At 41.3% G+C, this 14,855-nt stretch overlaps 1 protein-coding gene across 1 annotated transcript in view; it reads left to right on the forward strand.

Annotated features, from left to right (window-relative positions):
- The window catches only part of LOC129838179 (uncharacterized), a 33,354-nt gene that overhangs the window by 14,090 nt on the left and 4,409 nt on the right, over positions 1–14,855 (forward strand). The window contains exons 6-18 of the mRNA XM_055904971.1: positions 695–798; positions 951–1,134; positions 1,351–1,482; positions 1,575–1,718; positions 1,900–2,035; positions 2,747–2,897; positions 2,988–3,124; positions 4,711–4,822; positions 5,002–5,065; positions 5,294–5,500; positions 5,728–5,873; positions 6,042–6,160; positions 14,394–14,518. Of these exons, the coding sequence (XP_055760946.1) occupies positions 695–798; positions 951–1,134; positions 1,351–1,482; positions 1,575–1,718; positions 1,900–2,035; positions 2,747–2,897; positions 2,988–3,124; positions 4,711–4,822; positions 5,002–5,065; positions 5,294–5,500; positions 5,728–5,873; positions 6,042–6,160; positions 14,394–14,518 (1,761 nt within the window). The remainder of the gene's footprint in view (positions 1–694; positions 799–950; positions 1,135–1,350; positions 1,483–1,574; positions 1,719–1,899; positions 2,036–2,746; positions 2,898–2,987; positions 3,125–4,710; positions 4,823–5,001; positions 5,066–5,293; positions 5,501–5,727; positions 5,874–6,041; positions 6,161–14,393; positions 14,519–14,855) is intronic.

The raw sequence follows: 14,855 nt of genomic DNA on the forward strand, positions 1-14,855 counted from the left end.
ATTGATGTGGATAGCCCAGCTAGGTGAACGCCGATAACGTAATTGAGACAATACGCAAACAGAAATTCATGGTCGAGCCAGTGCCACCTTTTCGTTGTTGTTGGTCGAAATCAAAATGAAAGAAAGGTTATCCTCCAAATTCAGGTTATAGTGGTAAGTAGGCTATTAGAAGTGCTGTCTTGCTTTTACTATGGGTATTGTTAATGCCGTCTTTGGTATGCTTATCCATGAACGAGCAGGCTGTTTTCTACGTCGATAAATAATTGTATTAATACAGTCATACCAGAGTTTTACTTACTGTTTTTAACACAACATAAGATTTGATTAATACAATATTTAATCAGTCATCTTCAATATTGTCTGTATGAAGGGAATTATGTGACGCAATCTTTGAGAAAGGGAGGGAATCTCATTTGATTGGTCCTCAACTCAAGTCTCACACTTTATAAAGGATAAAGTAGAGTTAGCCTGCCACGGAGCAAGTAAGAGCTGAAAGATTTGTTGCCATATAAATGTACCTAGCTAAAAGGCGAGCCTGCTTTGTGTCAATGGTTGTCCAGAGTTTAAGAGTTTACCAAAGTTAGCTCGCTAACTCCTCTATCTCGCTACGTGGTATAGCCCTCTGGTAGCAACTAAGCTGTCTCTGTAAATAATTTCTGTCAATTATTGAATATACTGTGCTTTTCATCAACAGGGAGACTATGAGGTCAAGGTGGACTTGACAAGTGACACAATTAGAGTCTTGAGACAAAAGCTCTCGAATGAAAGCGGAATCCCAGCCCATGTCCTCCTTTATAAGTAATGTCATGTGCATATATAATTGTGATTTAATCATTTATTAATACATTTAATAACAGACAGATTTATGTCAATTAATAAACCCCAGTGCATCTTATCATTTGACCTTATATAGCTTCAATACAACTTTTTTCTAATTGACCTTTTTGCAGAGGTGAACACGGTGAAACTTTGCAAGATTGTGGAATCAATGAGGAGACTACTGTGCCCTTTTCTTTGTCCTCCTTCCCCGATGAGAATCAGCAAAACATGGAATTCTTCTTGAATGATGTCGTACCCTCAGTGCAACAAACCCAGAAAGGACTCAGTGCTTTCTTTTCTTCACTATATACCATTGTGAGATATTCAGATATTTACATTGTCTTGTTACAGTCATGTTGACCATGACGTGGTAACCATTTATTAAAACTTCTGATGTGTCGTATTACCATGTTCAGACAAAGAGTGCTACAGTGTTCCTTTGCTTGTGCTCTTGGGATGTTCAATGTACAGTACCTTGCCCCATCGAGCCACCCATCATGCATTAAATGATCTTCCCTAATATCCTTACAGAAAGTGAAACATTCTGGAGAGGGATTCAAGAAAGTGAATGCGTACATTCGAAAGCTCAGTGGATGTAATCCCCTGGCACAAAGTTTGTATCAGCTGCTGGGTAGAAATGAAAGTGGAAGTAGGACCCAGAAGGTGATGCATATTTTGAACACAAACTTACTGTACAGTACACATATAATATCATGTAAGTCCACAAATAGATTCATAACATTTATTTGTTTTAGATTGCCATTGTTGAGGGATTGTACACTCTCTTCAGAGAGCTGTTGCCAAGCCTCGATAAAAAAAGAGGTGACAAGATCATTGAAGACCCTGACGTGTTTGAGAATGCACCAGTTTGCTGGGCCTACCTGATATCTAAGGCAGAGGTATGCCCGTTGTTTTGTTGTTTTTAGATTCCATTGATAACACATTATGGATCATATTGTGTTGCACGTTATAAAATGTTTTTAATGGGGAACTGAGATACTGCACCTTTATTTGTTTGGCATGTAACATAAACAAATGACCATAATATGTATCTGTTTTCTATCTCTCTGTCTACCCTAGAAAGAGAGTTCACAACATGAGGTCTTTGCACCGATACGTTTGACCTCTCAACCAGGAGTGCGCTTCTGCGACCCAGTTCAAGTACCTGGATTACCAGATGTCTTTGAAAGAGAGTATGTCCTACAGAAAATTAAAGGTAAAACGTCAACAGTTGTGGGTATTTGTAATATGCACAGCACTGTGGGCACAATATATTTTCAGTAACACCTACATGTGGCACAATGGCCAATAGTACTGGCCTGAAATCCAGAACCTGTTTTGTGCTTACATGCCACAACCAGCACTCTGTGTCATGCCAAACGTGTTCGGCATAACAAGAAGTGGCACGGAGTGAATGGATAGATAAACTGACTGGTACTCAGGCTACAATAGTACCCTACTAACGGGAAACTGCTCTGCACAACTCAATTCTACAGTACATCAAAAGTGTATGTAAAAAAGCCATCATATCATATACCAAATTCCATAACGCAAGATCAATTGGCTCTAGAGTTTATACATTGCTTTTGTATCAATAGCTGTGACTTGACTGGCTCACTGCAGCCATAATGTTAAACAGAGGAACGGGTTTGCTAAAACTTTGGCATGTTCCCTCAGAGTTAAGAATTACAGGGCTCTCTATAGAGTGTGTATTTCATTTCTTAGTCAAACCCAGAACTAATAGTCATGCACCTATGTTAATGGTTGCTGAGATGTGTTAGTGTCTGCACTGGAAGAGCAGCTAACAATGTCTACTTTTTTTGTAAACAGAAAAAAAGTATCACTTTTGATAATGTTCAACTTTGACATGTACAGTAGTTTCGTGATCAAATGTTGGAATTGCATGACGTGTTTTACCACTGCTAAGATGGAGAAAGAATCCCAAACTGCTCTGCTGAGATCCTGACAGAAACTTCAATGTGGAGAGCTACCGATGTTGAAAAGATTTTACTCAGTCTGCCTCCATCCATCAAAACATTCCCTCTATGGGTTTCATATGGACTTGTGACTGGTCAAAAGTATGATTCTTTCATTGTATCGTTCAATACTTTATCTGCATTGATCGTGTAACTGGTAATTCATGTTTTATTGTTTTAATCAAATTTAAGCTTTCAGATCAAACTAGATGAGACATTTGCCAAGATGACTGAAGAATTGAATGCTTACCCTCACCTGACAGTCACTCCACCACTGCAGTTGAAGGATGTAGGAGTGGACGGGCCACGTCTCGTTCTTTTGAAAGAAGGTAGGCTACCGGGCCTTGTGCCTACAAGTTCAAGTCTTGGTACGACGTATCATTCCTGTGTGAGATTATTACGGTCATGGAAAGTCCTGTAGCGTGGTGTTCGCTCATTGTTGCTTCGGCCTATGCAGATGAATATGTGCACGATTCATTCACATCGCAGCAGTACTATTCTGTTAAATAACCATTCTTTCTACGTAAGTTCCAAGTGCATTCTTCATAAGTATGGTGCTGCTGAGAAGAGGTGAAATGGCCATAAATATTTATTACATAACTTGTACTTATTAGCCTCTATTTATAGTTTTTAAGTAGCAAATCATTATTTCTACATAACAACCAGGAAAATTCATCACACTGTATATCTGTATTTAGCAGCTAAATACTAACTAGGAATGGGTTATTACCGCGTTGTTACCTTGTTGTTGACATCATATTTCCGTTGTTTCCGCTTACTTCCCAGTTGTTGCCCTGTTATTTCCCTGGTGTTTCCTCTTATTTCCCAGTTGTTTCCCTGGTATTTCCTCTTACTTCCCAGTTGTTGTCCTGTTATTTCCCTGTTGTTTCCTCTTACTTCCCAGTTGTTGTCCTGTTATTTCCCTGTTGTTTCCTCTTACTTCACAGTTGTTGCGCTCTTACTTCCCTTTTGTTTCCTCTTACTTCCCAGTTATTGTCCTGTTATTTCCCTGTTGTTTCCTCTTACTTCCCAGTTGTTGCGCTCTTACTTCCCTGTTGTTTCCTCTTACTTCCCAGTTGTTGCCCTGTTATTTCCCTGTTGTTTCCTCTTACTTCCCAGTTGTTGTCCTGTTATTTCCCTGGTGTTTCCTCTTACTTCCCAGTTGTTGCCCTGTTATTTCCCTGGTGTTTCCTCTTACTTCCCAGTTGTTGCCCTGTTATTTCCCTGGTATTTCCTCTTACTTCCCAGTTGTTTCCCTGTTATTTCCCTGTTGTTTCCTCTTACTTCCCAGTTGTTGCCCTGTTATTTCCCTGGTGTTTCCTCTTACTTCCCAGTTGTTGCCCTGTTATTTCCCTGGTATTTCCTCTTACTTCCCAGTTGTTTCCCTGTTATTTCCCTGTTGTTTCCTCTTACTTCCCAGTTGTTGCCCTGTTATTTCCCTGGTATTTCCTCTTACTTCCCAGTTGTTTCCCTGTTATTTCCCTGTTGTTTCCTCTTACTTCCCAGTTGTTTCCCTGTTATTTCCCTGTTGTTTCCTCTTACTTCCCAGTTGTTGTCCTGTTATTTTCCGGGTGTTTCCTCTTACTTCCCAGTTGTTGTCCTGTTATTTTCCTGGTGTTTCCTCTTACTTCCCAGTTGTTGTCCTGTTATTTTCCTGGTGTTTCCTCTTACTTCCCAGTTGTTGTCATGTTATTTTCCTGGTGTTTCCTCTTACTTCCCAGTTGTTGCCCTGTTATTTCCCTGATGTTTCCTCTTACTTCCCAGTTGTTGCCCTGTTATTTCAGCACCGTAAACTAAATTGCTGCCAAACGTTTTTATGGGAATCATTGCATCTGGTGTTTTGCCATTTTAAATGCTTGCCTACTGTTGTCTTTTGCGTGGTTAGCAGGATAGATAATTTTTTGTTGTTTTACAGATAACCTGGGTGTTTACATCGAAAAAGCCAAAGGATCTCCTCAGGATTTCGTTGTTTTTGATTGCTTAGCTGGGAAACACAAAATTTTGAATGCGGACGAATTGGCACATGAGTAAGCACTTACAATATGAAAACTAGACAAACATTTTGTTTGAAACTATATGAAGCTTCACAATTACTGGTGGGCAGTTGAACATGGATCACATTGATAGTGGGTTCAATTAATGGAAGTACCTATAATCTCCATCATACCCCTTCATTGCTTATTGTATGTTTTTAATTTCTCTATAGAATGAGAGACACCAGAAGTGACCAGACTTTCATGACCACCAGGACTCCTAAAGAGGCAATATTGGTAATTTATGATAGATTATATTTCAATATCTTTTTGCATCTAAGGTCAGTTTTGACACATCAGGTATGAGCCACTGCTATGGCTCAAATAATGAGATGTTGGCAAAGACCAAGGAGCAACCCAAGGTCTTCACCTTAGAATGATACGTATGTTGGTGTAACAACATTATACATTATAACAGTTAAGTTAGCTCCTCGTTTGCTGTTTTCTCCATCCAACATTCTTAAGGTGCTAGTGGATTCGAGCTCCTCCATGAACAAAACATGCTATGATTCAGATGCCAAAATGACACGGTTGGATGCAGTCAAACAGCTGTTTGATAACTTCACAACTAGAAGCATGGCTTACGATTTCCATCATGTCATTGGCTTGGTGAAGTTTGACTCATCAGTTACAACTCTCCACACATTTACAGAGACACTGGAGACATTTAAGGTACATATATTTTCTCCTGACTATTTTCTGAATGCAAAATAGCGAGGGAGTTCAATACAATACAAACCTTGGTATACTGAGATCTCAACTGTTGTTTGCATATAATATATGCTAACGTAAAACATCATATTACATGTAAAACACATTTTTGTTAGTTATCCCCATGACATATTTGGGAGTATACAGAGTGTGCAACTTTTTCTCTTTAACAATTTTGGCACTTACAGGAACACATACACAACCTTAAGGCAAATAGAGGAACTGTGCTGTATGATGCCTTGAATCATGGCATATCTGAACTGGAAAAAGTTGGAAATCAATTTCCAGACTGCAGACTTCGCATCATATGTCTCACAGATGGGAATGATTTTGGGTAAAAAATAGTTTATTTAGCATAATACTTTTTCAGTGAGCAAAACAGTGATTACAATCTGTGCATGGGATATTCATATTTTCTATTTGTATTGTTTAACATGCAATGCAATAACATAAAGGATAGTGTTCCATTTGGCATTCAATGTGTTAATAATTGTATTCATAGGTCAAAGACAAAACCACATGACGTCACAACCAAATTGATAAGCTCTAACGTTGTTGTTGATGCCATCATTGTTGGAAGGGGGGGCAACAACATGCTGCATGGGATCAGCAATGCAACAGGTATGATGCATAAGGGATGGATCAACATTTATAGAATGAGTACCTGCAGGAAATTGGGGGAGGGTCATGCATTTTCAATTTCAGTCAAGGGGAGGGTTTAGTATTTTTTTATCTAGTCCAGGGGAGGGTCATGTAATTTGTAATTTATGAAATTGTTATATTTCTCAGTCTTTTAGAATTAGTTGCTTATTAGGCTATATATCGGTGTGTGCCCGATGCCGCCCCTCATCTCTGATTCTCCGCTGGGCACTGTCAAGTGCAATGTCAAGTGCGCCTATGTCAAGTGTCAAGTGTCAAGTGTCAAGCAATGTCAAGTGCGCCTATAGGCTATTTAGTGTGGTCTCAATCAAATAATCCATAGGCTATAGGCTACGAAGTGGATGTTCAGAGAAGAACAGAGCAAAGTAATATTTTTAAGATAGCTGCTGGGATGGTGTAAATAAAAGTAGGCTTCATTACACACTGCAATGGATATTCCAACCCTGAGCCCTGGCCTGCTCTGCTCTGCTCTGCTCTTGCTGATCAAAACCTTTTTTGTGTGCCACCTAACCAATGCTGTGCTGAGTAGGCCTACAGTGGAAGTTCAGGAGGAGAGTCAAAGACTTTTTCAAATGTTTTTGGTTGTTGATTAGGCCTAGTGCAAAAATGCACCAAATAAAATCACTATTTTGCGTGCGGACTAGACTGTAGCCTATGTTCTGTTCAGTTTGAGAAGGAGAGAGAAAAGATGAGAAGAAGGACCGGAGGTAAACTTTGATAGCTTGCTAATACTATCATTGATTTTATTAAAAACAATATGTTTTTTGCCCACGATGTATTTATCAGTTATTGATCTCATATCAAGCCAGGTTCGATTAACTTACATTATGGTGCTGAAACTTGAAGCAACAGCCGGGAGACAATCAATCGAAATGGACAGCTCATGCTGCTGAAAGTAGGCAAAAGCATTTTTTTTCAGCAGTCTTAAATAGGAAGAAATACATTCTCATTAAAATTAACTTCTTATGGCTGCAATCCCGTTAACGGGATGATATGACAACAGCCAGTGAAAGTGCAGGACGCCAAATTCAAACAACAGAAATCTCATAATTAAAATTCCTCAAACATCTTATACCATTTTAAAGGTAATCTTGTTGTTAATCCTACCAAAGTGTCCGATTTCAAATAGGCTTTACAGCGAAAGCACCGCAAACGATTATGTTAGGTCACCGCAAAATCAGACAAACACAGTCATTTTTCCAGCCAAAGACAGGAGTCACAAAAAGCAGAAATAGAGATAAAATTAATCACTAACCTTTGATGATCTTCATCAGATGACACTCATAGGACTTCATGTTACACAATACATATATGTTTTGTTCATTAAAGCTCATATTTATATCCAAAAACCTCAGTTTACATTGGCGCCATGTTCAGAAATGCCTCCAAAATATCCTGAGAAATTGCAGAGAGCCACGTCAAATAACATGAATACTCATCATAAACTTTGATGAAAGATACATGTTTTACATAGAATTAAAGATACACTTGTTCTTAATGCAACCTCTGTGTCAGATTTCAAAAAGCTTTACGGCAAAAGCACAATATTCAATAATCTGAGAACAGCGTTCAGCCACAAAAGGAAGCCATACAGTTACCCACCAAATTGTGCAGTCAACAAAACTCATAAAAAGCATTATAAATCTTCACTTACCTTTGCTGATCTTCATCGGAATGCACTCACAGGACTCCCACTTCCACAAGAAATGTTAGTTTTGTTCGGTAATGTCCATCATTTATGTCCAAATAGCTATTTTTGTTAGCGTGTTTGGTAAACAAATCCAAAGTCAGGAAGCTCGTTCACTAAAAGCAGACGAAATATCAAAAAGTTCCGTAACAGTCAGTAGAAACATGTCATACAATGTATTGAATCAATCTTTAGAATGTTTTCAACATAAATCTTCAGTAACGTTCCAACCGGAGAATTACATTGACTTCAGATGTGCGATGGAACAGAGCTCCCTCTCATGTGAACGCGTGTAACCGATGTGAAATGGCTAGCTAGGTAGCGGTAGTACGCGCTAGCAGCCTTTCAGTCGGTGACGTCACTTGCTCTGAGACTTGAAGTAGTGGTTCCCCTTGCTCTGCAAGAGCCGCAGCCTTTGTGGAGCGATGCGTAACGACGCTTCGTGGGTGACTGTTGTTGATGTGTGCTGAGGGTCCCTGGTTTGTGCCCGGGTCGGGGCGAGAGGACGCCGTAAAGTGAAAACTGTTACATTGATGCTGTTGACCCGGATCACTGGTTGCTGTGGAAAAGGAGGAGGTCAAAAGGGGGGTGAATGTAACCGATGTGAAATGGCTAGCTAGGTAGCGGTAGTGCGCGCTAGCAGCCTTTCAGTCGGTGACGTCACTTTCTCTGAGACTTGAAGTAGTGGTTCCCCTTGCTCTGCAAGGGCCGAGGCTTTTGTGGAGCGATGGGTAACGATGCTTTGTGGGTTGTTGATGTGTGCAGAGGGTCCCTGGTTCGCGCCCGTGTCGGGGCGAGGGGACGGTCTAAAGTCATATTGTTACACGCGCATAGTCAGAGCATGGTCAGGTCATGATAGACCTGACTAATTCCTGTCTCCTTCAGCCCCACTTCACAGTAGAGGCATCAGACAAGGTTCTACAGACTGTTGACATCTAGTGGAAGCCGTAGGAAGTGCAAACTCATCCATATCCCACTGTGTATTCAATAGGGTCTTGGTTGAAAATCGACCAACCTTAGAATTCCCACTTGCTGTTTGGATTTTTTCTCAGGTTTTTGCCTGCCATATGAGTTCTGTTATACTCACAGACATCATTCAAACAGTTTTAGAAAGTGTTTTCTATCCAATACGAATAATAATATGCATATATTAGCAACTGGGACTGAGGAGCAGGCAGTTTGCTATGGGCACCTCTGGCACCTTTCATCCAAGCTACTCAGTACTGCCCCTGCAGCCATATTAAGAAATAAATACCTGTTTGACAGACGAAATTAGGCTTTAGACTGCAATATCCATAGATGTGTTAGTCAATTCCTCCCCCCACCATGCACTCTTTAAATAGCCTACCTCCATGTCAGTGAAGGGCTGTTAAGTTTAAACCAATGCTCTAATTGAGGGGTATGAGAAGGTATGGCATAGGCCTACCTTCTATTAAAGAAAATGGCAAAAAGCACAGGCCTACCCCTTATTTGTTTACATCCCTGTTAGTGAGCATTTCTCCTTTGACAAGATAATCAATCCACCTGACAGGTGTGGTATATCAAGAAGCTGATTAAATAGCATGATCATTACACAGGTGCACCTTGTGCTGGGGTCAAAATGTGTAGTTTTGTCACACAATGCCACACAACACAATGGCACTTTTGAAGAAGCGTGCAATTGGCATGTTGTCACGACTTCCGCCGAAGTCGGTCCCTCTCCTTGTTCGGGCGGCGTTCGGCGGTCGACGTCACCGGTCTTTTAGCCGTCGCCGATCCACTTTTCATTTTCCATTTGTTTTGTCTTTGTTATCTACACACCTGGTTTCTATTCGCCAATTACATGTTCATTATTTAACCCTCTGTTTCCCACATGTTAGTGTGCGTGTTTATTGATTGTTCATGGCGGTACTTGTCGGCTGGTTATGTTTGCCGGGTTATGTATTTACGCCCATTATTTTCGAGTGGCCGGTATTTCTCCGCATTTCGAGTGGCCGGTATTTTGAGTATTGTCTGTATACTGGTGCTGTCGTGGAATTAAATACCTTGTACACTCATTTCTGCTCTCCTGCGCCTGATTCACTGCACCAGTTAACCACCGCCTGACACATGTTGACTGCAGGAATGTCCACCAGAGCTGTTGCCAGAGCTGTTGTTAATTTCTCTACCATAAGCCGCCTCCAACGTCATTTTAGAGAATATGGCCGTATGTCCAACCGGCCTCACAACCGCAGACCACGTGTAATCACGCCAGCCCAGGACCTCCACATCTGGATTCTTCTTCACCTGCAGGATCGTCTGAGACCAGCTACCCGGGCAGCTGATGAAACTGTGCACAACAGAAGAATTTCTGCACAAAGTGTCAGAAACATTCTCAGGGAAGCTCATCTGCGTGCTCCTCGTCCTCACCAGGGTCTTGAGCTGACTGCAGTTCGGCACTGTAACCAACTTCAATGAGCAAATGCTCATCTTCGATGGCCACTGGCACGCTGTAGAAGTGTGCTCTTCACAAATGAATCTCGGTTTCAACTGTACCAGGCAGATGGCAGACCACGTGTATGGCGTTGTGTGGGCGAGCAGTATTGTTGATGTCAATGTTGTGAACAGAGTGCCCCATGGTATGGGCAGGTATACGCTATGGACAACAAACACAATTGCATTTTATCGATGGCATTTTCAATGCACAGAGATACCGTGAAGAGATCCTGAGGCCCATTGTCGTGCCTTTCATCCGCCGCCATCACCTCATGTTTTAGAATGTCACAAGGATCTGTATACAATGAATGAGGAAATTAATGGGGAAATTAATGGGGTTTTGAGATAAACGCAAAAAATAATGTCTGGGGTTAACACAAGGAGATCTAATACGTTTTGTTCTACGAGATAATCAGTCAGTTAACATGACATTTATGAATTATGAAGCCTTTATGTGCTTGTTTTTATTACATAAATGCTTCAAAATTCCCAAAAAGTGACATTAGCTGATGAAGATTAGCTTATAGAACAAAAGCTATAAGATTTCCAAAGTCTGTGTTTACAACATAACCTTTTTTCTGCGTTTATCCCAAAACCCTACAAAAAAAAACATTAATTTCCCCTCAGGCTTTGGCTAACGAGCCAGGGCGGAGTTAGCCTCTGTTAGTGCCTACAAAAAGACACCATTACTATTGCTCTCTATACTATTAATACCTCGTATTACTACACAAGCCACAGTTGTTTTTCACTTGACACATTCAGACTGCATTCAGTGACCTTTCGCCCCCGATTTCATTGTAATACTACAGTATAACGTAATAGTAACACTTTAAGTATACCTTATCAAATCATCAAATCAAATGTTATTGGTCACATACACATGGTTAGCAGATGTTAATGCAAGTGTAGAGAAATCCTTGTGCTTCTAGTTCCGACAGTGCAGTAATATCTAACAAGTAATCTAAACGGCTACCTTATAGACACAAATGTAAAGGGATGAATAAGAATATGTACATATAAATATATGGATGAGCGATGGCCGTGCGGCATAGGCAAGATGCAGTAGATGGTATGAAATACAGCATATACATATGAGATGAGTAATGTAGGACGTAAATATTATTAAATTGGCGTTATTTAAAGTGACTAATTAAACCTTTATTAAATCCATTTATTAAATGTATTAAAGTGGCAATTGTTTTTAGTCTGTATGTTGGCAGCAGCCACTCTATGTTAGTGATGGCTGTTTAACAGTCTGATGGCCTTGAGATAGAAGCTGTTTTTCAGTCTCTCGGTCCCAGCTTTGATGCACCTGTACTGACCTCGCCTTCTGGATGATAGCGGGGTGAACAGGCAGTGACTCGGGTGGTTGTTGTCCTTGATTATATTTTTGGCCTTCCTGTGACATTGGGTGGTGTAGGTGTCCTGGAGGGCAGGTAGTTTGCCCCTGGGAATGCGTTGTGCAGACCTCACTACCCTCTGGAGAGCCTTACGGTTGTGGGCGGAGCAGTTGCTGTACCAGGCGGTGATACAGCACGACAGGATGCTCTCGATTGTGCATCTGTAAAAGTTTGTAAGTGTTTTAGTTGACAAGCCAAATCTCTTCAGCCTCCTGAGGTTGAAGAGGCGCTGCTGCGCCTTCTTCACCACGCTGTGTGTGTGGGTGGACCATTTCAGTTTGTCCGTGATGTGTACGCCGAGTAATTTGGAGGGTTTGGAGGGTACTATGGTGTTAAATGCTGAGCTGTAGTCAATGAACAGTATTCTTACATAGGTATTCCTCTTGTCCAGATGGATTAGAGCAGTGTGCAGTGTGATGGCGATTGCACCGTCTGTGGACCTATTGGGGCGGTAAGCAAATTGGAGTGGGTCTAGGGTATCAGGTAGGGTGGAGGTGGTATGATCCTTGACTAGTCTCTCAAAGCACTTCATGATGACAGAAGTGAGTGCTACGGGGTGATAGTCATTTAGTTCAGTTACCTTAGCTTTCTTGGGAACTTGAACAATGGTGGCCATCTTGAAGCATGTGGACACAGCAGACTGAGATAGGGATTGATTGAATATGCCCGTAAATACACCAGCCAGCTGGTCTGAGCTTGCTCTGAGGACGTGGCTAGGGATGCTGTCTGGGCCGGCAAATGTTTTACTCATGTTGGCCACAGTGAAGGAGAGTCTTTGGTAGCGGGCCATGTCAGTGGCACTGTATTGTTCTCAAAGCGAGCAAAGAAGTTTTTTAATTTGTCTGGGAGCAAGACGTTGATGGGCTGGTTTTCTATTTTTTAATCCGTGATTGACTGTAGACCCTGCCACATACGTCTCGTGTTTGAGCCGTTGAATTGCTACTCTACTTTGTCTCTATACTGACACTTTGCTTGTTTGATTGCCTTGCGGAGGGAATAGCTAAACTGTTTGTATTCGGTCATGTTTCCAGTCGCCTTGCCATGATTAAAAGCGGTGGTTCACGCTTTCAGTTTAGCGCGAATGCTGCCATCAATCCACGGTTTCTGGTTAGGGAAGGTTTTAATAGTCACAGTGGGTACAACATCACCGATGCACTTGCTAATAAACTCGCTCACCGAGTCAGCGTATACGTCAATGTTATTGTCTGAGGCTACCCGGAACATATCCCAGTCCACGTGATCAAAGCAATCTTGAAGCGTGGAATCAGATTGGTCAGACCAGCGTTGGATAGACCTGAGCACGTGCGTTTCCTGTTTTAGTTTCTACTTTTTAGGCTGGGAGCAACAAAATGGAGTCATGGTCAGATTTGCCGAAGGGAGGGCGGGGGAGGGCTTTGTATGCACCGCGGAAGTGCAATGGTCCAGAATGCTACCAGCCCATGTCGCACATTCGATATTCTGATAGAATTTAGGCCTTGTTCTCATATTAGCTTTGTTAAAATCCCCAGCTACAATAAATGCAGCCTCAGGATATATCGTTTCCAGTTTACATAGAGTCCAGTGAAGTTTTTTCCGTTTTTTTCCTAGTTTTTTTATGAAGGGATTGTAAAGGGTTTAGAAGTCCTTTTTAAACTATTAATTATAGATTCTAAATCAATTGTTAACGATTCTGGTTGAAGTTGTGTCATTTTGATGCACAGGTTGACGTTTACTCGGATAAGTCTTGTCCTTTTTTTTAATTTTTTTTTATTTTACCGTTATTTTACCAGGTAAGTTGACTGAGAACACGTTCTCATTTGCAGCAACGACCTGGGGAATAGTTACAGGGGAGAGGAAGGGGATGAATGAGCCAATTGTAAACTGGGGATTATTAGGTGACCATGATGGTTTGAGGGCCAGATTGGGAATTTAGCCAGGACACCGGGGTTAACACCCCTACTCTTACGATAAGTGCCATGGGGTCTTTAATGACCTCAGAGAGTCAGGACACCCGTTTAACGTCCCATCCGAAAGACGGCACCCTACACAGGGCAGTGTCCCCAATCACTGCCCTGGGGCATTGGGATATTTTTTAGACCAGAGGAAAGAGTGCCTCCTACTGGCCCTCCAACACCACTTCCAGCAGCATCTGGTCTCCCATCCAGGGACTGACCAGGACCAACCCTGCTTAGCTTCAGAAGCAAGCCTGCAGTGGTATGCAGGGTGGTATGCTGCTGGCATCCTTGAGGTAGAACTGAACGATTTCCGCTAGCTGGGCCAGCTGCAAAGCCAAAATTGGCTATATTGTAAAAATTTATGGAATCAAAAATAAGAGTTTTGGTCCTCATTAGGGTTAGGCATTAGGGTTAGCAGTATAGTTAAGGTAAGGTTTAAAATCAGATTTGATGACTTTTGTGGATGTGCCAGCTAGTGACCACTCTCACAAGACCTGACCTGCTTTTGATGCGTCCTTTTACAAACAATGTAAAATCTCTTTGAATGCTTGAAATGCATTTGGGTCAACTCAGAGGTCACGTCAGACCACAGTCTATTGAAATTTGTTGTAGCCATCTAGTGTTTTTGGGGCTCTACAGATGTCCTATTTTTTATCCTACATAATTGCATAAAGTAGTAACATTGAGGCAACTTATTCTACTTCGTCCATGTCTTGTAGGAGGATGCTGTTTCAAACCAGAGACAGGTAGAGCTGGTCTGACGCTCTTTGAAATGGAAACGGTTCTTTCTTTGGAAATGAGGAAGCCTAAGGAAAAAATGGACACATCCTGCATTACAAGCAAAGTAGGATCTATCAAGTCAAATTTATTAAAACAGTTTATTAATGTTTGTTTCCATGTATTATAAATAAAAATGACACTTCACCCCCCCCCCTCCCCCCCAGCACCATAACAGTGTCAACATTATGTGAAAAAGGCAGGTTTACACATCCTGTAAAGATAAGAAGAAAATTACTCCAGAGGAAGTCAAAAACAAACATTGATTTTCAAAGACTACACGTTTCTCTGTGACACGGAGAGCATGCAAACACCCTTGATTGGAAACTTTAAAAAAAAAATATATATACAGTTTGTTTGTTTTCTTCTTATATTTTTGACTGCAGAAAATTGTATGGTGCTGG

This window comes from Salvelinus fontinalis, chromosome 3 (genome assembly GCF_029448725.1).
Source record: "Salvelinus fontinalis isolate EN_2023a chromosome 3, ASM2944872v1, whole genome shotgun sequence".
Taxonomy (NCBI): domain Eukaryota; kingdom Metazoa; phylum Chordata; class Actinopteri; order Salmoniformes; family Salmonidae; genus Salvelinus; species Salvelinus fontinalis.